General features: G+C 43.2%; 1 protein-coding gene across 1 annotated transcript in view; it reads left to right on the forward strand.

Moving 5' to 3' along the window:
• The first annotated feature begins 358 nt into the window (after positions 1 to 358).
• LOC121550181 overlaps positions 359 to 24,752 on the forward strand; it is an 84,821-nt gene continuing 60,427 nt past the window's right edge. Inside the window, exons 1-3 of the mRNA XM_041862308.1 lie at positions 359 to 610; positions 4,830 to 4,920; positions 18,315 to 18,898. Coding sequence (XP_041718242.1) covers positions 495 to 610; positions 4,830 to 4,920; positions 18,315 to 18,898 — 791 coding nt within the window. The 5' untranslated portion in view covers positions 359 to 494. The remainder of the gene's footprint in view (positions 611 to 4,829; positions 4,921 to 18,314; positions 18,899 to 24,752) is intronic.

A 24,752-nucleotide genomic window follows, 5' to 3' on the forward strand; every position in this document is an offset into this window, starting at 1 on the left:
TCCCAGCTGTCTTGAACGCACTGAAGTCGGAAGTCGGAGATTTCCGAGTTCCCAATTCCAATTTGTCTTGAACACGGCAATCGAGGAGGCACGTTATACTTACTCATCGTCAACATCGCTAATGCCGCACTTGCTAACTGGTTGTAGTTATATGCGTGCGACGTTAATCGAATCAGCAAGTCGGACATTTCCGAGTTTCCTAGTTCCGACTAGTATGTGAACGCTTACACACAGATACTGGGGCAAGCAAGCATGCCATACGCTAACCTACTTCTACTGTATGACATATCATTTGAATATGCCAAATAGCTCCTCCCCCATTTCCTATTGCTACAGCGTTGTAGGGGTTGGGCTGGAGTAGAGCACATTATGTCCATAACGAGTCGAGACATGAAGGAATTAACGAAACTATAGTTTTACAACAACAAAATAACGTGGGTCACTTCAGGGACTCGGAGCTATTCAACTACAGATGTGACTGTTTCAGAACCGTTATGTCAAACATGAAACGACAAAGTTCATGGCAGGAAGATATCGCCCGAAACTTTTCCAGACTATTTCAAAGAACTAAATCTCAAGACCCTGGGAAAACAGAGGAAAGCAACATCAGGTATGAACCACAAAGTTAACATTGTAACAAATAACAATTCTACTTTAGTGTAATGGTTTTCCAGCTTCTAGTTTTCCAAACAAAACCGCGCTTGAATATGATGTGAAGCACGAGGACAAGAGGTTTGGCAGGAGCGGCAGACAGTGGTCGCAATCTGTTACATTTTCCATCTACATTGTAACTTCTCTCGGAATCTAACATTGTCATTCTGTTTCTATTTAGGCTATCTATTAACTACATAGCCAATTCATAGGCGCTATTCTTAATTTATCTTCCCGAGGGATTTTTGTTAAGAGGCCCGAAGCTTGCTCTAAACGTTGACACGCATCGGTTACATTTTACATTTTACACACCTTTATTGGGTTAGTGTTCCCATAAGCCATATCTCTGTTACAGCGCTTGTTTGCTAAGACAGAGGTGACCACCTGTGCTATTAGCTATCTACCCATGCTCTGAACACCTGTGTGTAAACATAACTGGGGAGGAAAGTCAACTGGAGGCACACAGCATATGAATCTGTGCAAATCAGGTAGAGTAATTGTATATTTTTTATTTGAAAGATTCATTATAACTGATATGAAAGATAAGGGCCATGTGTTCCGAAACCCGTTTTGCAAGCGATTATTATTGACGTTTCAGCATCGGAATTGTAGTTCACATGGCCAGCTGTGGTGTGGGCGAAGCTAACCGCTGAAAACCCTATGGAGAGAGAGGTATTCAAGCGCTACTAACTACATAGCTGCTTTTAGCAACCTGGTGTATTTACATACACTAGCGTTGCTCCCAGTTGTATTGGGTTGCAGAGAAAAGCAATCAACGGGAAGCCAGGAATTAAATCAAATTCAACTTACTGTGCTGGTGGACAGGATGGTTGGTAGTTATGACAGCGGAATTTGAGACTATCTAAAGGAACATAAACTCAGCCAAAATCAAAAGTAACAGTCAGTATCTGGTGTGGCCACCAGCTGCATTAAGTACTGCAGTGCATCTCCTCCTCATGGACTGCACCAGATTTGCCAGTTCTTGCTGTGAGATGTTACCCCAATCTTCCACCAAGGCACCTGCAAGTTCCCAGACATTTCTTGGGGGGAATGGCCCTAGCCCTCACCCTCCGATCCAACAGGTCCCAGACTTGCGCAATGGGATTGAGATCCGGGCTCTTCGCTGGCCATGGCAGAACACTGACATTTCTGTCTTGCAGGAAATCACGCACAGAACGAGCAGTATGGCTGGTGGCATTGTCATGCTGGAGGGTCATGTCAGGATGAGCCTGTAGGAAGGGTACCACATGAGGGAGGAGGATGTCTTCCCTGTAACGCACCGTGTTGAGATTGCCTGCAATGACAACAAGCTCAGTCCGATGATGCTGTGACACACCGCCCCAGACCATGACGGACCCTCCACCTTCAAAATCGATTGCGCTCCAGAGTACAGGCCTCAGTGTAACGCTCATTCCTTCGACGATAAACGCGAATCTGACCATCATCCCTGGTGAGACAAAACCGCGACTCGTCAGTGAAGAGCACTTTTTCCCAGTCCTGTCTGGTCCAGCTACGGTGGGTTTGTGCCCATAGGCAACGGTGATGTCTAGTGAGGACCTGCCTTACAACAGGCCTACAAGCCCTCAGTCCAGCCTCTCTCAGCCTATTGCAGACAGTCTGAGCACTGATGTAGGGATTGTGCTTTCCTGGTGTAACTCGGGCAGTTGTTGTTGCCATCCTGTACCTGCCCCGTAGGTGTGATGTTCGGATGTACCGATCCTGTGCAGGTGTTGTTACAAGTGGTCTGCCACTGCGAGGACGATCAGTTGTCCGTCCTGTCTCCCTGTAGTGCTGTTTTAGGTGTCTCACAGTACGGACATTGCAATTTATTGCCCTGGCCACATCTGAAGTCCTCATGCCTTCTTGCAGCATGTCTAAGGCACGTTCACGCAGATGAGCAGGGACCCTGGGCTTCTTTCTTTTGGTGTTTTTCAGAGTCAGTAGAAAGGCCTCTTTAGTGTCCTAAGTTTTCATAACTGTGACCTTAATTGCCTACCGTCTGTAAGCTGTTATTGTCTTAACGACCGTTCCACAGGTGCATGTTCATTAATTGTTTATGGTTCATTGAACACGCATGGGAAACAGTGTTTAAACCCTTTACAATGAAGATCTGTGAAGTTATTTGGATTTTTACAAATGTTTACAAGACAGGGTCCTGAAAAAGGGACGTTTCTTTTTTTGATGAGTTTATTATTAAACAAACTTTCCAAATGTGGGTCTGTTGTAGACCCACTTCCTCTCTGCATATCTCATGTCAAAATAAAAGTCCTGCAAGTGCGCCATATGTGGACCAAAAAATTATATTTTATTTTGACATGAGGTAAGCAGAGAGGAAGTGTGTCTACAACAGACCTAGGTTTGGTCTGTTTAATACCTTCCTTTAGATATTTTGTCTCAAATTTCCCCAATCATAATGACCAACCGTCCTGCCCAGCGGCACAGTAAGTTGAAATATAATTGTATTTAACTTTTGGCTTCCCGCGGACTGCTTTTGTGCAACCCAATACAATTGCGAGCAACGCTAGTGTATGTAAATACACCCGTGTTGCTAAAAGCAGTTGCTAACTACAATGTAACCATATTTATTTGCTTTTAATGGAAAACTAAACAGCATTATGATTGTCAACATGCCAGGCAGTGGCGAGTGCGAGAACTGGCACAAATCTGACCATCTGTCATTGTGTAGAAACAATTGAGGGGTTCATAGTAACCCTCTTCTACAAACAATTTAGTTTTGCCTGTTCTGATAAAAAGTAGGGCCGCAATAAACATAATAAAACTATTTTAAACGCTTAGGCTACTTGTCATATGGAATGATAACAAACACTGTACAAAGCACAGTTGTACTGTAATATTCAGGAGGGTGTGTCAATACTCTGCAAAATGCACTTGATACATTTCAAACTGGTTGAGTCAGGGAAGTATGTATCTGTGAGGAGTTAGCTGTCAGTCGTGCTGGCTAAACAAATGACAGGGCAGCAGTGTGTTTGAGTACACCAGGGTTCCCCAACTGGCGGCCCACAGATCCCCCCCCCACACACACGTTTTCTGAGCAATTTATGAGCAACTTATTCCACATTTTGTTGTTAGTCTGAATTCAAACTCAATTAAATATATTTTCTTTCTCACTGATCTACACACAATATCCCATAATGACAAAGTGAAAACATGTTTTTTGATTTTATTTGCAAATGTATTCCAAATGAAATACATAAATATCTAATTTACATAAATATTCACACCTCTGAGTCAATACTTTGTAGAATCATTTTTAGCAGCGATTACAGCTCTGAGTCTTTCTGAGTAAGTCTGTAAGAGCTTTCCACACCTGGATTGTGCAACATTTCCCCATTATTATTTTCAAAATTCTTCAAGCTCTGTCAAATTGATTGTTGATCATTGCTAGACAACCATTTTCAGGTATTGCTATAGATTTTCCAGTAGAGGGTCAATTCATCTCCCAGTGTCTGGTGGAAAGCAGACTGGATTCCTCTAGGATTTTGCCTGTGCTTAGCACCCTTCCGTTTATTTTTTATCCTGAAACTCCCCAATCCTTAACGATTACAAGCATACCCAAAGCATGATGTAGCCACCACTATGCTTGAAAATATGCAGAGTGGTACTCCTTAATGTGTTGTATTGGATTTGCCCTCAAACATAACATTGTATTCAGGTCAAAAATGTAATTGCTTTGCCACATTTTATGCAGTATTACTTTAGTGCCCTGTTGCAAACAGGATGCATATTTTTGAATATTTTTGTTCTGTACTGGCTTCCTTCTTTCCACTCTGTCAATTAGGTTAGTATTGTTGAGTAACTACAATGTTGATGATCCATCCTCAGTTTTTTTCCTATCACAGTCATTCAACTCTCTAACTGTTTTAAATTCACCATTGGCCTCATGGTGAAATCCCTGAGCGGTTTCTTTCCTCTCCGGCAACCAAGTTAGGAAGGACTCCTGTATCTTTGTAGTGACTGGCAGTGCTCTAAGGCTGGCAGTGCTCTAATGCTGCAATGTATGCCTCTTTTCAGTCTTGCCTTTCAAGCAGCATTTAGTAATATCAATTAAACAATTGAGTGCCAGGGAGAACCAAAATTCCAACAGGACTTCCGCTGTATAAAACTCATGTGCAACTCTGGTTTATTCTTCTGATCAATTTTTTTTCTCCCATCACAAGTGGCCAGGAGAATGCAGTCAGCAGCAGCCTCAGCAGTGAGACCAATGAAGGGGAACCATCGCTGCACCAAGAAGACCTGGAGCTGTCCAAGGTATGGAGGTCAAGCAGAGCTGATTGGTCAATCCATACCTGGTGCCCATGTAGCAGTATTGCTTCCATCCCTCTCCTTTCCCCAACCTGGGCTCGAACCAGGGACCCTCTGCACACATCGACAACAGTCACCCATGAAGCATAGTTCATTATTGCTCAACAAAAATCACAGCCCTTGCAGAGCAAGGGAAACAACTACTTCAAGGTTTCAGAGCGAGTGACGGTACCGATTGAAACGCTACAAGCGTGCATCGCTAACTAGCTAGCCATTTCACACCGGTTACACCCATGACTGTGTACAAGTAAACAAGGCTCACACAGAGAGAACCTGTAGCACTAACAGTGCTGCTGTCGAATGCTGAGTAGAACAGTTGAAGGCACGCGGCATATGCTGAAAGTTGTATGAGGATGATTGCATAAGAAGTGGCCCAAGGGCTCTCTTGAAGCTCTTGCCCTCAGGCTGTGTGTGTGTGTGTGTGTGTGTGTGTGTGTGTGTGTGTGTGTGTGTGTGTGTGTGTGTGTGTGTGTGGTGCATGCACACATGCATTTGTTTAGTACAGTAGCGTTAAGTAAGAATTCTAACCATCAACCAGGGCGGTTTGATTTTGCAGTCAGGGCTGTGGGCTTACATTTTCCATAGCCTACTGCTGGCAAATTATAGTGCTGACCCTAGCAGTATATTATTTGCACGTAACCAGAAATAATTCTAGCATAGCTTTTAAAGCCAGCTTAACAACAGGATTTGCCCCTGACTCAAGTGGTCCCCATTTATAGTAGGGCTGAATTGAATACCATTTCTGTAGCCATCTTTCTACCAGACATCCTCCAGCCAACAAATACTTTCTTACAAGTTTCTGGGAAAATAAATACAGTCTACTGGGCTCGTTAGATCATCAATCAAATGGAGAATTATGTCAGGTATGTGCTGCCCAGTTGAGAGAGGGAAGGAGCTCATATTTCTTCTGCTGAATCTCTCTCCTGTAAAATGTATTGACTTGGGTTGGTCTTGTCTAAACATACACTACCGTTCAAAAGTTTAGGGTCACTTAGAAATGTCCTTGTTTTCGACAGAAAAGCAATTTTTTTGTCCATTAAAATACCATCAAATCGATCAGAAATACAGTGTAGACATTGTTAATGTTGTAAATGGCTATTGTAGCTGGAAATGGCTGATTTTAATGGAATATCTACATAGGCATACAGAGGCCCATTATCTCAGACTGGCCAATAAAAAGAAAAGATTAAGATGGGCAGTCTGAGATATGGCTTTTTCTTTGCAACTCTGCCTAGAAGGTCAGCATCCCGGAGTCACCTCTTCACTGTTGACGTTGAGACTGGTGTTTTGCGGGTACTATTTAATAAAGCTGCCAGTTGAGGACCTGTGAGGCGCCTTTTTCTCAAACTAGACACTCTAATGTATTTGTCCTCTTGCTCGTTGTGCACCTGGGCCTCCCACTCCTCTTTCTATTCTGGTTAGAGCCAGTTTGCGCTGTTCTGTGAAGGGAGTAGTACACAGCGTTGTACGAGATCTTCAGTTTCTTGGCAATTTCTCACATGGAATAGCCTTCATTTCTCAGAACAAGAATAGACTGACGGGTTTCAGAAGAAAGTTATTTGTTTCTGGCCATTTTGAGCCTGTGATCGAACCCACAATTGCTGATGCTCCAGATACTCAACTAGTCTCAAGAAGGCCAGTTTTATTGCTTCTTTAATCAGCACAACAGTTTTCAGCTGTGCTGACATAATTGCAAAAGGGTTTCCTAATGATCAATTAGCCTTTTAAAATGATAGACTTGGATTAGCAAACACAACGTGCCATTGGAACACAGGACTGATGGTTGCTGATAATGGGCCTCTGTACACCTATCTAGATATTCCATAAAAAATCAGCCGTTTCCAGCTACAATAGCCATTTACAACATTAACAATGTCTACACTGTAATTCTGATCACTTTGATGTTATTTTAATGGACAAAAAAAATGCTTTTCTTTCGAAAAACAAAGACATTTCTAAGTGACCCCATACTTTTGAACGGTAGTGTACATTTTGAGTGAATAACCTGAAGTAAGTGTTTTTGCGCGAGTGACTCCACCTCCCCTGACCTCAGCTTACAGCAACAATGTCATGTGACTATGTTTGCACGTGCCTACATGTGCCAAAGCTCTCTGTCGGTGTGCCTATGAAAGTGTGTGTGTATAGGGGGGTGGGGTTGCTCATGTGTGAGTATACAGTAAATAATGTAGAAGGATGTGTGTGTGCACTCGCATGACTCATGGCCAGGAGGTGCTATATTAGGAGAACTCTATAAAGACTCTCCAGAGTTTGGGAATGATGAGAAGTCTTGCTACTGTGGCTTGTCTAGCAACACAATCCCTCAACCGCAGTGGAAGGTCAAAATGTCAAAATATGAAAAACCAAATTGCATTCATAGCCTTGAGGATTCTCTTTACCCCTTCATCTCCTCCTCCTCTTGTTCCCCTTTTCCTCCCTTCAAGCCGTCCCCCTCTCTCACATGGTTCCTCATTAGCTGCTAGCTTCTCTGTCTGGTCTGAAAATACCACTTTAGTCATGTGCTTATTGGCTATGCTTAGAACTCTGTTGTTGATGTTGTGTTAAGTAAAGTATCTATCCCTGGCAGTCAGACATATTTTGTGTCTCACACATGCTTAGCCTACAGAGGGTGGAAAATGCTAACAGTTGCTGGAAAGACTGAGAACCAGCAGCATTGTGACTAGAACCTAACCAATAATAAACACCTCTATTTGAAGGGTACCTACTGTAAGGACATCATAACATATTCATACACATTTGTAAGCAGTGCGTAAGTATTTTATAAACGTTTACACTTATGTCAACAGCTGCAAGTTGACATTTCTGTTATGTCACCTATGGTAGGTATACTGCAATGACCAGCGTGGGGGGGCTGACTTAAGCATTTATGAAATGCCTATGTTTTTCTTATGAATGTGTTATATATGGGTTATGAAGGTGTCATGACATCGTTATGTAGGTACCCTTGAAATAAAGTGTTACATACATACCCCTCTCTCAAATAGCAAAGCAACATTAGCATCTTTCCTCATTTTCTATTTCCTCTGCGTTAGGTCTTAGCTATAGCATGCTGAGTTTTCCTTGCTTGTCACCCTCTTCCTCTGTAAAGGATGTTCTTGGAAACATTAAGTAGGTCAGCGGCAGCGACAGAAAATAGGAAGCTGCTTTTCTCCCTCAGTTTGTTGGCTTTGTCAGCAGGCCAAACAAGCAGAGAATGGGCTCATCAAAACACGCTCCCCCAGCTCACGGCGGCCGCCCTCCCAGCCCTCATCAACATCCTGCGGAGCGTCTCACCACGGAAACAGAGGGAGAGAGGCAGGCAGGCATCTGTCTGAGTGTGATGTTGTCTGGGTGCAGGATATACAGTATTCAGATCCCTTGACTTTTTCCACATTTTGTTACGTTACAGCCTTATTCTAAAGTTGATTAAATAGTTTTTTCCCCTCATCAATCTACACACAATACCCATAATGCCCATAATGACAAAGTAAAAACAGGTTTTTAGACATTTTTGCAAATATATTACAAATAATTAACTGAAATATACCATTTACATAAGTATTCAGACCCTTTACTCAATACTTTGAAGCACCTTTGGCAGCGATTACAGCCTCAAGCCGTCTTCTTGGGTATGATGCTACAAGCTTGGTACACCTGTATTTGGGGAGTTTCTCCCATTCTTCTCTGCAGATCCTCTCAAGATCTGTCAGGCTGGATGGGGAGCGTCGTTGCACAGCTATTTTCACGTCTCTCCAGAGATGTTCGATCGGGTTTAAGTCTGGGATCTGGCTGGGCCACTCAAGGACATTCAGAGACTTGTCCCGAAGCCACTCCTGCGTTGTCTTGGCTGTGTGCTTAGGGTCGTTGTCCTGTTGGAAGGTGAACCTTCGCCCCAGTCTGAGGTCCTGAGCGCTCTGGAGCAGGTTATCAAGGATCTCTCTGTACTTTGCTCCGTTCATCTTTCCCTCGATCCAGACTAGTCTCCCAATCCCTGCTGCTGAAAAACATCCCTACAGCATGATGCTGCCACCACCGTGCTTCACCATAGGGATGGTGCCAGGTTTCCTCTAGACGTGATGCTTGGCATTCAGGCCAAAGGGTTCAATCTTGGTTTCATCAGACCAGAGAATCTTGTTTCTCATGGTCTGTGTGTCCTTTAGGTGCCTTTTGGCAAACTCCAAACGGGCTGTCATGTACCTTTTACTGAGGAGTGGCTTCCGTCTGGCCACTCGACAATAAAAGCCTGATTTGGTGGATTGCTTCAGAGATGGTTGTACTTCTGGAAGGTTCTCCCATCTCCACAGAGGAACTCTGGAGCTCTGTCAGAGTGACCATTTGGGTTCTTGGTCACTTCCCTGACCAAGGCCCTTCTCCCCCGATTGCTCAGTTTGGTCGGGCGGATAGCTCTAGGAAGAGTCTTGGTGGTTCCAAACTTCTTCCATTTAAGAATGATGGAGGACACTGTGTTCTTGGGGACCTTCAATGCTGCAGAAATGTTTTGGCGCCCTTCCCCAGATCTGTGCATCGACACAATCCTGCCTTGGAGCTCTACGGCCAATACCTTCGACCTCATGGCTTGGTTTTTGCTCTGATTTGCATTGTCAACTGTGGGACCTTATATAGACAGGTGTGTGCCTTTCCAAATCATGTCCAATCAATTTAATTTACTCAATTTGGCTTTCATAGCAAATGGTCTGAATACTTATGTAAATAAGGTATTTATGTTTAAAAATTTTAATATATTAGCAAACATTTCTAAAAACCTGTTTTTGCTTTGTCATTATGGGGTATTGTGTGTAGATTGATGGGATTTTATTTTATCCATTTTAGAATAAGGCTGTAACGTAACGAAGTGGAAAAAGTCAAGGGGTCTGAATACTTTCCGAATGCACTGTAAAGGATTGTTGTACATAACTTTTACCCATCTTTTGAGAGATTCTCCAAAGTTGAAAAGATCCAGGCATTTATAAACAGATTCTAGACGTACTGTATCGAAGGCTTTCTCAAAATCTGATAGATTATACCTGGTTTCCCTGCATTCTCATAGTTTTCAGTTATTTGTAGTAGTTGTCTAATGTTGTCTCCATTTTGCCAATATTTTTGTGTTGTAACATTGAATGGTGAGGGGCTTATTTTAATTTTTTAAAAGACTGTGTCTTTGTACTGCCCCGCTGGCTCCTGCTTTCATTCGGAGAGAGATCAGTCCCTCTTTTTTTGTGTCCGACAGTTTACCATCCATATACAAGTATTTAAAACATGATAGTAATGGATCTTTCAGTAGTTCATAAAAAGTTGGATATCTCTATTGTAGGAATGGGCAACTTTGATGGAGGTGTGGGCCACCAATAATCTGAACTCCTCGTGAGGGGCCGCTGTGGCTCGCGGGTCTGCGTATCCACATCCATAGCCACACATGCAGTCAGAGCCGAGCCTTTTGGGGACCCTTTTTCGGGCTCCCCTCCCCCCTTGCAAGCAAAACATTTTAGCCGTGCCCCTCTTGACAGTGGAGTGAAAAAAATGATGTTTTAGAGTTCAATTCCTGCAATTCTACACAGTTTACATGTGGTGTACAGAAAATATTGCAATTTTATAACAAATTTCATGCAATTCTTCTCATTTTACCATGGGACAGAGAGAAACATTTTCAGTTTTACAGCTAATTTCCTGCAATTATACATATTTTGTCATAGGGTGGAGAGAAATGTTTTCATATTTTAATGTGATAGCTGAGTGAGAGTGACTAACAAAATCAATGGGGGCCCCCTGGTCGGTAATTCGACCATGATTACTACACGCTTAGATAGCTGGCTAGACTAAGTTACCAATCTAAAATATGTTAGCTGACATGGGCTAATTGAGTGACTGTCAGTGACTGACATAACAACCACACTGACATAACAACCCACCCCCCCCAAAAAAGGCCTTCATAATATTTATTTTGGTGTCGCAGAACATTTAACATGATTTTTTTGAATATTTACATTTACATTTGAGTCATTTTAGCAGACGCTCTTATCCAGAGCGGCTTACAGTTAGTGAGTGCATACATTATTTTTTATTTATTATCTCAACTCATCGTCAAGTCAGGTTGGAGGAACTTGACAATAACATTTGTAAAAAATATTTTGCTTCCTCATTCAAAATGTCCTTTGGTGAGAGAAGGATTTCTCCATCATTGTTGGAAAATCTTGGTGCATATATATATTTTTTTGATAAATTAATCTTGAATATGTTCCTCAAACTCCTTTTTGTTTTGAGTCTAGATTATTCAGTGCTTCTGTAGTACATTTTAGAGCCCGACTGATAAGGGATTTTTGGATCCGATTTTAGAGTGGAAATATTCACGTTAACTGATATATCTGCCGATAGTTTTTATTGTAGCTGGAATAAAAATCATTTTTAAAAATCTGTATTGATTGTGCTTAAAAAAGCCCTACAAAGATACTCAGAAAGCTGATTGCTTAAATTTGAGGAAAGAACATCAACGTAAGCACCACATAAAATTTAGGCCACCAGAAAGACAATATTTTTTATATGGAAAAACTGTGTTACTCTAGTGAAAGGAGGATAAACTGCACTGATTCCAGCAAAATATTAGCTTAGGCTCTGAAGACTGAACTGCCTCATGCTAGCCAATGTATTGGTATTTAGTAGGCTTCGGGGGTATCCAGATTTTCATATCGTCATACCGTCCTTCTCTCATCCTGGGATTTATGGTATTACCGGCATAGCACACAATGGGCACTAAAAACGCACAAACTAATAGCGAAATCACATAGACCCAGTTAGCTAAATGCTAACAAGCAAAACAAACTAATTGCAAAGTCAAGCAAATCCAGCTCATAAAGTTATACAAGCATAGCTAGTAGGTACTGAATGTCATTTTCGGTGAGTGTGGACATTTACAAGCGAAAGTGAACGACATAAATTGTGCTAATGAACAAAGTTGTGATGCATGCTTTTCTGAAGGAAGAGCAGCATGTGTACACAGAGAAGGAAGGGAGAAGAACAGTGAAGGGAAAAAAACACTAGTAGGAAGCACAGGGGAAAAATAGCAACTGCACAGATAACTCATAATAATAATAATAATATGCCATTTAGCAGACGCTTTTATCCAAAGCGACTTACAGTCATGCGTGCATACATTTTTTGTGTATGGGTGGTCCCGGGGATCGAACCCACTACCTTAGCGTTACAAGCGCCGTGCTCTACCAGCTGAGCTACAGAGGACCACAACTCATCCAGAGCTCTTTGAATTCTGCCAGAAAGCCATGAAGATATCTGATGGCAAACATTTAGTAGTGAATTGCATACAAGTGTAATTTAATCACCTCATGTGCGCCAAATAACAGAGACTCGCAGATAGATATAGAACACTATGAACTCACTAGCTCCTGCTTTCTCCCGTTGTGCTATTTACAAACAAACATGTGACTGGCTCAACTGTAAAATAATGTGACAGGTGAAATGAAGAACGCAATCTGCTTTATCTCCTAACGTATTGCACAAGTTGACTGCAGGTATGAACTTAAGTAGCTACAAATATTCAGATTAATAAAAAAAACGTAAAATAAATAGTTTTGACAGTATTGAAAAACCATCCCGTTACTTTTTCCAAATACTCGGTATACGATATACCGCCCAAGCCTAGTAGCTATATTTTCATCAATTGTAGGACTGTAGCCACTGAATTCTGGTAGTTGTCACTTGAAAGGAAAAACATCAATCACAAAATTTGCAGCTGGCACAGCGCTGCCTCTCGCCCCAAGCGTTGCCAAAGTGAACGGTCCTTGCTATCCGGGGATCCTTGGGACGACCCTACCCTATTGAAGTTGACATTTTAAAATGGTTGCGGTAAGGGTTATGGTTAGGGTAGGGGTTAAGATTAGGGTTTAGCGTAGGGATGTCCCAAGGATTCCGGATAGCACTAACCCTCAGTGAACAGCGTCAAGTACTCTCACACAGCTATTTAGCTGGCTAGATGGGGGTGGCGAAACGTGAATTTGGACCAGTCCCTGACAACCCATACATCAAAGCATACCTATGAAGCGCTACTTTGTAACCTGCTATGTTTTTTGTGTCTCTGAATTTTGTCACGACACCCAACACCCTACCTTAACACTTTACGTAACAGTATATGGCCAGTGCGCATTTTTGGCACTTTATTGCGCTGGCAAGCAGTAACAGTTAGTTCACAGTAGAGAACTAGTCTTGCTGTAACGCGCCAAGGCAACATAGGCTTAAGGCGTCAGCATGCTTCGGTTCGGCTGGCGCCTAGCCGAACAAGAAAAAAGCGGCAATAGTACTGTTTGTCCATCTTGAGACGCCGTAGCCAGTATACACTTCCGCAAAATCGTCAGAATGAATCTAAGATTACTCAATAAATCGGTCAAAAAATGTGCATGAAAACGAGTCGTCTTTCGTTGAATGTCAACAAACACTTCATTGCAGAATCCCTCATGTTGACCAATCGCCCACAAAGGGGCATTGACTTCGGCTGCTGACTTCGGCTTGTCTCGAGAATTTTTTGTGTGTGTGCACGAACAGCCGAAAAAAACCTTGCAGAAGACCAAAACCTAATAAAAATATAAACAATGTGATCATAATATATGCACAAACTGTTCCAGACTGTTTCGGATGGGAAACATGCGGACGCCTTTATAGCCACGTAAAGAGCGCCCTCCTTCAGGACAAATAATGAAATGCAAAAACAAAAATGACATTCTATTTACATTTACATTTAAGTCATTTAGCAGAAGCTCTTATCCAGAGCGACTTACAAATTGGTGCATTCAACTTAGGATAGCTAGTGGGACAACCACGTCTTGATCACAGTAAGTACACTTCTTCAAACAAGCAGCTGTGAGCAAAGTCAGTGCAATCAGGGACAACTACATCTCGATCACAATAAGAACATTTCTTTAAACAAGTCAGTGCTAGCAGGTGAAATTAGTCAGGTGTTAGTTTAGACAAAAGACAGTTGTAGTAAAGGGGAGGGTAGAAGGATTACTATTCCAGGTATTCCTTAAAGAGGTAGGGTTTCAAGTGTCTCCGGAAGGTGGTCAGTGACTCCGCTGTCCTGGCGTCGTGGGGGAGCTTGTTCCACCATTGGGGTGCCAGAGCAGCGAATAGCTTTGACTGGGCTGAGTGGGAACTGTGCTTCCGTAGAGGTAGGGGGGCTAGCAGGCCAGAGGTGGATGAACGTAGTTCCCTCGTTTGAGTGTAGGGTCTGATCAGAGGCTGAAGATAAGGAGGTGCCGTTCCCCTCACAGCTAATAATAATAATAATAATAATAATAATATGCCATTTAGCAGACGCTTTTATCCAAAGCGACTTACAGTCATGCGTGCATACATTTTTGTGTATGGGTGGTCAGCTCCGTAGGCAAGCACCATGGTTTTGTAGTAGATGCGAGCTTCAACTGGAAGCCAGTGGAGTGTGCGGAGGAGCAGGGTGACATGAGAGAATTTGGGAAGGTTGAACACCAGACGGACTGCAGCGTTCTGGATATTTGCAGGGGTTTAATGGCACAGGCAGGGAGCCCAGCCAACAGCGAGTTGTAATCCAGACGGGAGATGACAAGTACCTGGATTAGGACCTGTACCGCTTTCTGTGTAAGGTAGGGTCGTACTCTGCGAATGTTGTAGAGCATGAACCTGCAGGATTGGGTCACCGCTTTGATGTTAGCAGAGAACGACAGGGTGTTGTCGAGGGTCACGCCAAGGTTCTTTGCACTCTGGGAGGAGGACACAATGGAGTTGTCAACCGTGATGGCGAGATCATGGAGCAGGCAGTCCTTCCCCGGGAGGAAGAGCAGCTCCGTCTTGCCGAGGTTCAGCTTGAGGTGGTGATCCGACATCCACACGGATATGTCTGCCAGACATGCAGAGATGCGATTCGCCACCTGGTTATCAGAAGGGGGAAAGGAGAAAATTAATTGAGTTTTGTCTGCGTAGCAATGATAGGAGAGACCATGTGAGGATATGACAGAGCCAAGTGACTTGGTGTATAGAGAGAATAGGAGAGGGCCTAGAACTGAGCCCTGGGGGACACCAGTGGTGAGAGCACGTGGTGCGGAGACAGATTCTCGCCACGCCACCTGGTAGGAGCGACCTGTCAGGTAGGACGCAATCCAAGAGTGAGCAGCGCCGGAGATGCCCAACTCGGAGAGGGTGGAGAGGTGGATCTGATGGTTCACAGTATCAAAGGCAGCAGACAGGTCTAGAAGGACAAGAGCAGAGGAGAGAGGGTTAGCTTTAGCAGTGCGGAGAGCCTCCGTGACACAGAGAAGAGCAGTCTCAGTTGAATGACCAGTCTTGAAACCTGACTGGTTAGGATCAAGAAGGTCATTCTAAGAGAGATAGCAGGAGAGTTGGCTAGAGATGGCACGCTCAAGAGTTTTGGAGAGAAAAGAAAGAAGGGATACTGGTCTGTAGTTGTTGACATCGGTTGTTGACATCGGAGGGATCGAGTGTAGGTTTTTTGAGGAGGTGTGCAACTCTCGCCCTCTTGAAGACGGAAGGGACATAGCCAGCGGTCAAGGATGAGTTGATGAGCGAGGTGAGGTAAGGGAGAAGGTCTCTGGAAATGGTCTGGAGAAGAGAGGAGGGGATAGGGTCAAGCTGGCCGGTTGTTGGGCGGCCGGCCCTCACAAGTCGCAAGATTTCATCCAGAACTGTGAGGGGTGAGCCATCCTCAGGAAAGGAACTTATCAAGGCGTCAAGCTCATTGATGAACTCTCCAAGGGAACAGAATCAAGCAGGATCCTTCCAAGACTATTAGTTGACACTATGAAGGAGGGCTTCTTTTTTCCTTTTTGTTTTGCGTTTTCTCCATCTGATACCGGTCCTTTTAGGTGGATTAAACACGTATACAAATACATCCGTAAAAGGCTAATATCGGCCGACATCTATCAACCGATAAATCAATCGGGCTCTAGTACATTTATCAACACCATTCATGTGTAATGTTAGATTTTCTAATTTCTGTTGTAAGTCTTTTCTCAGTTGACCGATACCATTTTTGGGATGAAAATGTAATTGAATGTCCTCTAAAGGCACATTTAAAGGCATCCCATATGATAAGTGGGTCCGCTGAACCTGTATTGTGCAAAAAAAAGTTATGTTATGAATTCCTTCGTTTTTGTTAAGAAAGTACTGTCAATCAATAAACCCTGGTTAAATTACCAATATCCCTGTCCTCGTGGAAAGTCTGTCATAGTTAAATGGAGGGATATAAGTTCACTTTTGGCACCATAGAAAAGGATACCAGAAAATAATAAATCCGACTAGCTTCTTCCAAGTATATCTTTCGAGATCCGGGTTTTTAAACCTCCGAATATCAGTATATTCCAACGTGTCCATAATATTCGTAATCTCTTTGTGTGCCGAGGGTGATAGTTGTTATTATGATTTCCTTTAAGGTCTATTTACGTACTTAAAACTGTGTTATAGTCCTCTACTATTATAATATAGTTATATGTATCTTGGAGACTAATTTGATTATTATAAATATTTTCAAAGAAGTTTGGATCATCATAATTTGGTCCATATAGATTTATGAACTATATATGTTTATCATCAAGTAACATATTCAATGCAATCTTCCTTCTGGATCTATTTTAACGGTTTGCACCTCAAGATCTACATTGTTTTTTAATAGGATCATAAAACCTTTTTAATTCCTTAGCCCATGACAGAAATAGATTTTAACAACCCACTCTTTTCCCTAGGCCATTTTGTCAAGATATGTTGAATGAGTTTCCTGTAAACAATAAATATGGTAATCCTTCTCCTTGAGCCATGTAAAAATGCTCTTATTTTCCTATTATTAGCCAAACCATTGGCTTTATAGCTAGCTATACTCAATTCTCCAATTACCATGATGGGTAAAGAGCCCAAAGAGCCATACAGTATACAGTACCAAACCAGGTTAGCAGCCATAAGCATTTATAACCCTTTCACCTCGGTTGTACTATATATAATTGTTATTGTTATCCGCATACATGAATGAATTCCCACAATTGACAAACAATATGCCTAATAATGTAGGCACTTCATACGAAGGATTGTAACCTTTAACAAGGACCGGCTGTAAAAAATCGTCATTTAGGCAAGCAGATATTATTTATTTTATATTACAGCTTGTGATTCCATCCTATACGGTCCCTAACATCATTGCCCCATAGCAACAACTGTGGGATGCATACACGCACACGCCCCACCCACACACATCCGACCACAAGTTATTAAACAGTAGTTCCATCCCGAGCCCAGCTCAAGAGTAGACTGTGAATGTGTATACCGTTGTAGCTGTTCGAGAGGAGCGCCAAATTGAGCAGGGATGGGAAGATTTGATTGCCAAATTTGGTCTTGTTTGAGCTCATTAGAATAATAACCAGTGTGTAGTATAATACCCAAACATGCAAAGGAGGAGGATATTAAATGTTTCTACCTTTGTGTACCTATTCAGGATACATCACCATGAAGTGAATGACATTCGTATTACGCATTTCTGTATAGTACAGATCAAGGACCCATGAAGTCATCCTGTTACCTTCATTCTGTTGGGTGTTGATCCACTGTAGTTCAATAACCAAAATAGATTTTTTTCAAACTCCAGGTCTCATATCATAGCTGACAGCCCATTCTTTCTGCAGACATCTTTGAATCTTAATTAGGAGTAATTTAAGAGTTTATGGAAAAAGGTCACGTAGAAAAACGTAAGGAGCTTTTACTGTCATTCTGTTACTAAACTTTGCATCTGCACTGTTCCTCGTCAGTGGCAATTGTTAAAAGTAGACTTCTGCATATAGGTGTATGGTTTGTTAAACTTTGCAATCAATGGTTTTTGCTTGGCAAAATGTGAGTCTCAGCGTCACTCTGTTTCCGTGGAATTGCCCAAATGCATGTGGCGCTCTTTTCCCTCTGTATGACCCATCGGTTCACATGGCTAGGTGCGGGGACGTGTGTATGTTCAGCATGCTGTAAACGCTGGCTCGATCTCCTTTACAACCCTGGCTGGCTGCTGCGGTGCTGAGAGAGTTAACCGCATTGTGGGCAGGGCTATGGGGGAAGGGAGCACCTTGTGTGCTTCATAGACACATTTGCATTCGAGAGCTGCTGCTGCCTCTTAGCTGCTTTTGCCATAGAGGGCACAGCCGGTGGAACGAGAAAGAGAAGAGGGAGAAAGAGAGTTTACCGGAATTTCACACTCTCGTCCCCTTTTGCCAGGGTGCTGCTGTGCACTGCTGTGTCAGTGGCAAGCCTGCTGCTGAGAAAGTTAATCTGATTTGCTCTCACACACCCCGCTCTCTTTCCGTGTCATTCTCTTGTGGTTCCAGGCATTCCAAGGCACGGAAGAAGAGGCAAACGGAAGAGAGGAAGGAGTGCTGGGAGAGGCATTGGAGGACGAAGAGAGCGAGAGAAAGGAGAAAGGAGGAGAGGGCAGCAGCAGCATATCGGACGATGCTGGGGGGTCCTCCGAGGACCAGCCCCTCGTCCCGCCCCCCTTAGTGGACTCAGTGACTTGCTCTCTGGTGAGCCCCCTGGGGCCTGGCTCTCCCACGCCTCCTCCCCCTTTAGATGCCTTCTTCAGGAGACTGGGGAGTTTGTTCCACTTCAAGGCTGAACCAGCCAGAGGAGCCCAGCATCAGGAGGAACAGCAGCAGGCAGAGGAGGGAGGAGAAGGACAAGAGGAGGAGGAGACAGCATTAGTAGTGGTGTCTATTGAGCCAGACCTCTCAGGAATGACATGTGGTGCAGTGGGGGACCAGGACCACTGTGACTCTGCCGGGAGGCTGACGGGAAACAAGGACACTCGGCACACAGAGACAGAGAACAGGAGAGAGGGAGAGTCTGATCTACACGGTGTAGCGACGTCCACACGGAGTCAAACACACACAGACCTAGAGACTCTGGAGGAACTGTGAGTACTCTACTTCCTTCATGTGTGTGTGTCTGCATGCGTGCATGTGTGTGTGCGTACATTCATGAGTGCGGTAATGGGTGAAAGACGGTAATAACTTACAACTCCCTTAGATGTTTATCTATGTAATTGTCAATGTATGTGAACAACAAACTAGCCATATTTTTGTTAATCCCAAGCCTCAGTTTCTCGCCCTTTCCTGTGTTGTTTCCGGAGCGGCACTTTGAGTTCCCTAAGATCCAATGTAGTAATACGAGTAGATTGAACGGTTTAAAGCAGAATTGGGACAATAACAACAACAACAGCCAGGAAGTGTAAAGACCCTGGACAAACCTACCATTGTAGCCTGAGCTTAAAGAGGGATAAACTTCAATGGCAGCCTTAGCGGACCTGCTAGTAATTAGCACTAGTGGTGCCAGGCCTGGAATGTACAGTGCATTCGGAAAGTATTCAGACTCCTTTATTTTTTTCCACATTTTGGTTACAGCCCTGTTCTAAAATTGATTAAATGCATTTTTTTCCTCATCAATCTACACACAATATCCCATAATGACAAACCAAAAACAGGTTTTTAGAATCTTTTGCTAATAATAATACAAAATAAAATACCTTATTTACATAAGTATTTAGACCCTTCGCTAGACTCGAACTTGAGCTCAGGTGCATCCTGTTTCCATGGATCATCCTTGAGATGTTTCTACAACCTGATTGGAGTACACCTGTTGTAAATACAATTGATTGGACATGATTTGGAAAGGCACACACCGGTCTATATAAGGTCCCACAGTTGACAGTGCAAATCAGAGCAAAAAGCCAAGCCATGAGGTCGAAGGAATTGTCAGTAGAGCTCCGAAACAACAGGATTGTGTCGAGGCACAGATCTGGGGAAGGGTACCAAAACATTTCTACAGCATTGAAGGTCTCCAAGAACACAGTGGCCTCCATCATTCTTAAATGGAAGAAGTTTGGAACCACCAAGACTCTTCCTAGAGCTGGACACCTGGCCAAACAGAGCAATCGGGGGAGAAGGGACTTGGTCAGGGAGGTGATCAAGAGCCCGATGGTCACTCTGACAGAGCTCCAGAGTTCCTCTGTGGAGATGGGAGAACCTTCTAGAAGGACAACCATCTCTGCAGCACTCCACCAATCAGGCCTTTATGGTAGAGTGGCCAGACGGAAGCCACGCCTCAGTAAAAGGCACATGACAGCCCGCTTGAAGTTTGCCAATAGGCACCTGAAGGACTCTCAGACTATGAGAAACAAGATTCTCTGGTCTGATGAAACCAAGATTTAACTCTTTGGCCTGAATGCCAAGCGTCATGTCTGGAGGAAACCTGGCTGGGAGACTAGTCAGGATCGAGGGAAAGATTAACTAAGCAAAGTACAGAGAGATCCTTGATGAAAACCTGCTCCAGAGCGCTCAGGACCTCAGACTGGGGCGAAGGTTCACCTTCCAACAGGACAACAACCCTAAGCACACAGCCAAGACAAGTCTCTGAATGTCCTTGAGTGGCCCAGCCAGAGCCCGGACTTGAACCCGATCGAACATCTCTGGAGAGACCTGAAGATAGCTGTGCTGCGACACTCCCCATCCAACCTGACAGAGCTTGAGAGGATCTGCAGAGAAGAATGGGAGAAACTCCCCAAATACAGGTGTGCCAAGCTTGTAGCATCATACCCAAGAAGACTTGAGGCTGTAATCGCTGTCAAAGGTGCTTCAACAAAGTACTGAGTAAAGTGTCTGGATACTTACACTACCGGTCAAAGGTTTTAGAACACCTACACATTCAAGGGTTTTTCTTTTCTTTTTTTACTATTTTCTACATTGTAGAATAATAGTGAAGACATCAAAACTATGAAATAACACATATGGAATCATGTAGTAACCAAATCAAAATATATTTTATATTTGAGTTTCTTCAAATAGCCACCCTTTACTTTGATGACAGCTTTGCACACTCTTGGCATTTTCTCTGCCAGCATCACCTGGAATGCTTTAGCAACAGTCTTGAAGGAGTTCCCACATATGCTGAGCACTTGTTAGCTGCTTTTCCTTCACTCTGCGGTCCGACTCATCCCAAACGTCTCAATTTGGTTGAGGTCGGGGGATTGTGGAGGCCAGGTCATCTGATGCAGCACTCCATCCCTCTCCTTCTTGGTCAAATAGCCCTTACACAGCCTGGAGGTGTGTTGGGTCATTGTCCTGTTGAAAAACAAATGATAGTTCCACTAAGCCCAAACCAGAATGCTGTGGTAGCCATGCTGGTTAAGTTTGCCTTGAATTCTAAATAAATCACAGACAGTGTAACCAGCAAAGCACCCCCACACCATAACACCTCCTCCATGCTTTACGGTAGGAAATGCACATGCAGAGATCATCCGTTCACCCACACCGCGTCTCACAAAGACACGGCAGTTGGAACCAAAAATCTCCAATTTGGACTCCAGACCAAAGGACAACTTTCCACCGGTCTAATGTCCATTGCTCGTGTTTCTTGGCCCAAGCAGGTCTCCTCTTCTTATTGGTGTCCTTTAGTAGCGGTTTCTTTGCAGCAATTTGACCATGAAGGCCTGAGTCATACAGTCTCCTCTGAACAGTTGATGTTGAGATGTCTGTTACTTGGACTCTTGTGAAGCATTTATTTGGGTTGCAATTTCTAAGGCTGGTAACTCTAATGAACTTATCCTCTGCAGCAGAGATAACTCTGGGTCTTCCATTCCTGTGGCGGTCATCATGAGAGCCAGTTTCATCATAGCGCTTGGTGGTTTTTGCGACTGCACTTGAAGAAACATTCAAATTTTCAGGATTGACTGACCTTCATGTCTTAAAGTAATGATGGACTGTCGTTTCTCTTTGCTTATTTGAGCTGTTCTTGCCATAATATGGACTTGGTCTTTTACCAAATAGGGCTATCTTCTGTATACCTCCCCTACCTTGTCACAACACAACTGATTGGCTCAAAGCATTAAGAAGGAAATAAATTCCACAAATTAACTTTTAAGAAGGCACACCTTTTAATTGAAATGCATTCCAGGTGACTACCTAATTAAGCTGGTTGAGAGAATGCCAAGCGTGTGCAAAGCTGTCATCAAGGCAAAGGGTGGCTATTTGAAGAATCTCAAATATAAAATATATTTTGATTTGTTTAACACTTTTTTTTGGTTACTACATGATTCCATATGTGTTATTTCATAGTTTTGATGTCTTCACTAATATTCTACAATGTAGAAAATAGTAAAAAAATAAAGAAAAACCCTTGAGTGAGTAGGTGTTCTAAAACTTTTGACCGGTAGTGTATGTAAATGTGATATTTCCAAATCATGTCCAATCAATTGAATTTACCACAGGTGGACTCCAATGAAGTTGTAGAAACATCTCAAGGATGATCAATGGAAACAGGATGCACCTGAGCTCAATTTTGAGTCTCATAGCAAAGGGTCTGAATACTTATGTATTTAAGGTATCTGTTTTTGTTTTTTTTATAAATTTGCAACAAAAAAAAAACCTGTTTTTGCTTTGTCATTGAGCTATTGTGTGTAGATTGATGAGGGAAATAAACAATGTAATCAATTTTAGAATAAAGCTGTAACGTAAAACTAAATGTGGAAAAAGTAAAGGGGTCTGAATACTTTTCGAATGCACTGTATTCCAGAGGTCTGAGTTGGCCCTTTTGGCATAGGTGTTGGCACACCTTGGCACCAGTGATGGGCACCGTGTAGCAGGGGCGTGCGGATGGGCACCATCCCGTTTATGGAACCTTACACCATCACATGGTGGGATGAATGAGCCCTCGAGGCGTCTCAGAATGTTTGGGATACAACAGGCCTGTGTTGTGGCACCCATACTGTTTAACAGTGCTGCCTTTCATGTGGCTACCAAACCAGAAGTAGGGCAAAGTCCCGCTAGATGCTGATCTACAATCAGTTTTGCATTTCCTCCCTAATGGTTAAAGTTAGTATTTGGGGGGATGGTAACCTGATCCTAGATCTGTGCCTATGAAGAAGTTGGGAAATTTAGGGCGTTCCCGTGGTTGCTGCTACACTCGAAGGAGAGGAGCTGGGCTCTGAGATCATATCAGGATAATGCTAACAGATCAGCAGGCACCTTTATGCAAACCCACAGCCAGTTAAAAGTGGAAGGAGCCTTTTGTTTAGCTCTAATCCTCCTCAGTTACCTCAGGTGCCCCCCATGGAGAAAACCATTGATTTGTGTAGCTAACCGGTCATCCATACTGCGTTGTCTAAACAATGGACACATTTCATTCAGAGGGATAGGTTACCAAGGTCAGCATTTATCAGTTGGATGTGCTTCACGGGTACAGTAGCTGATGGGAGCAGTAAAGATAAGAGAGGCTAATGCATATACAACAGGCAAGTAGTACTTTATAGATACGTGCTAGCAGTAGACAATGAGCTGTCACTACACCATTGAACACAAATCAAGCTAGTACTCAGAAGGAACCACCTATTCTTCCTAAGTCTTCCTGGAGACTCCTCTCAAACCTGAATACTGTTGGTCACTGACCGAAAGAAGCAGTTTATTTTATTTATTTATTTGGTTCCTCATTAGCTTTTGCAGAAGCAGCAGCTACTCTTCCTGGGGTCCACAAAAGACGTCATAAGTAATAAACCACTGATACACTAATAGACAAGGACAGTCACACAAATGTAAAATACGATATACAAACAATATAACAACAAAAATAATGTGTGTTGGTGAGTCTGTGTTTTGTGTGTGTGTCCCCTCACAGTCCCCACCTTTTTTTATGGTTTGTGTGTGTGTGGTGTGTGTGTGTGCATGTGTGTACGTGTACATGTGTGTGTTTTGCTCACATTGGTAGCTGGGTCTTAGATGAACAGCTGTGGCAGTGTGGGGCTGGGGTGTCTAGCACCCTCTCTCTCCCTAGTCCCTGTCTGTGGCCTCTTGGCTGTTTTAACACCCTGTCCGTGCCAATATCAGCCAGGAGTGATGCCTCCCATATCTCCAAATATACCAGACCGCAGCAAGAGCTGGGGAGTGTTGAGGTAGTGATGTTCGGTTTCTCTGAGGTGGAGTTTGGAGTAACTTTACAGATTATGTTGGACTTGAAATGTTCCCCTTAAATGCTGTTTTCAGGGCCTGTTAGGGGTTTTAGCATGTGGTTATTTAGGTTGGCACAAAGGTGGACAGACAGAGTTGTCCCTGGACCAGTCATGGCCCTGTGGTGCATCTCTACCCTCTGCCCATCAGCTCAGATTACACTGATGTGGACGTGTGTATCAGCACTGAGAGGTGACCATGACTATGCACCACACACACACACACACACACACACACACACACACACACCAGGGTTTCCATTAGCTGGTAATTGCCGGCTTTTGGCCCCCCAAAAAAATGTATCATTGTCAGGTGGTTAATTATAAAAAATCTTTATTAAAATGATACAAATATAAACATTTAAATTCAACTGAGAGAGCACCAGCCTCTGCCATATGGACACATTGCTACACTGTGATAATTGGCGGCTAAATAGCCTAAATGAGCGCATGGAACTCAGAGATGGCCAATGCAGCCGTTAGCCTATAACTTCCGTTGTGGTCCTCTGTAGCTCAGCTGGTAGAGCACGGCGCTTGTAACGCCAAGGTAGTGGGTTCGATCCCCGGGACCACCCATACACAAAAATGTATGCACGCATGACTGTAAGTCACTTTGGATAAAAGCGTCTGCTAAATGGCATATTAATTAATATTAATTAATTGTCAACTAAGTAAAATTACATAAAGCCTACAAATAAAAACACTAGAAAATATACTGATGAAAATATACTGATGAAAATTCAATCACATTCATCTCTCTACTCAGCCGGTCTGC

This window comes from Coregonus clupeaformis, chromosome 35 (assembly GCF_020615455.1).
Source record: "Coregonus clupeaformis isolate EN_2021a chromosome 35, ASM2061545v1, whole genome shotgun sequence".
NCBI lineage: Eukaryota > Metazoa > Chordata > Actinopteri > Salmoniformes > Salmonidae > Coregonus > Coregonus clupeaformis.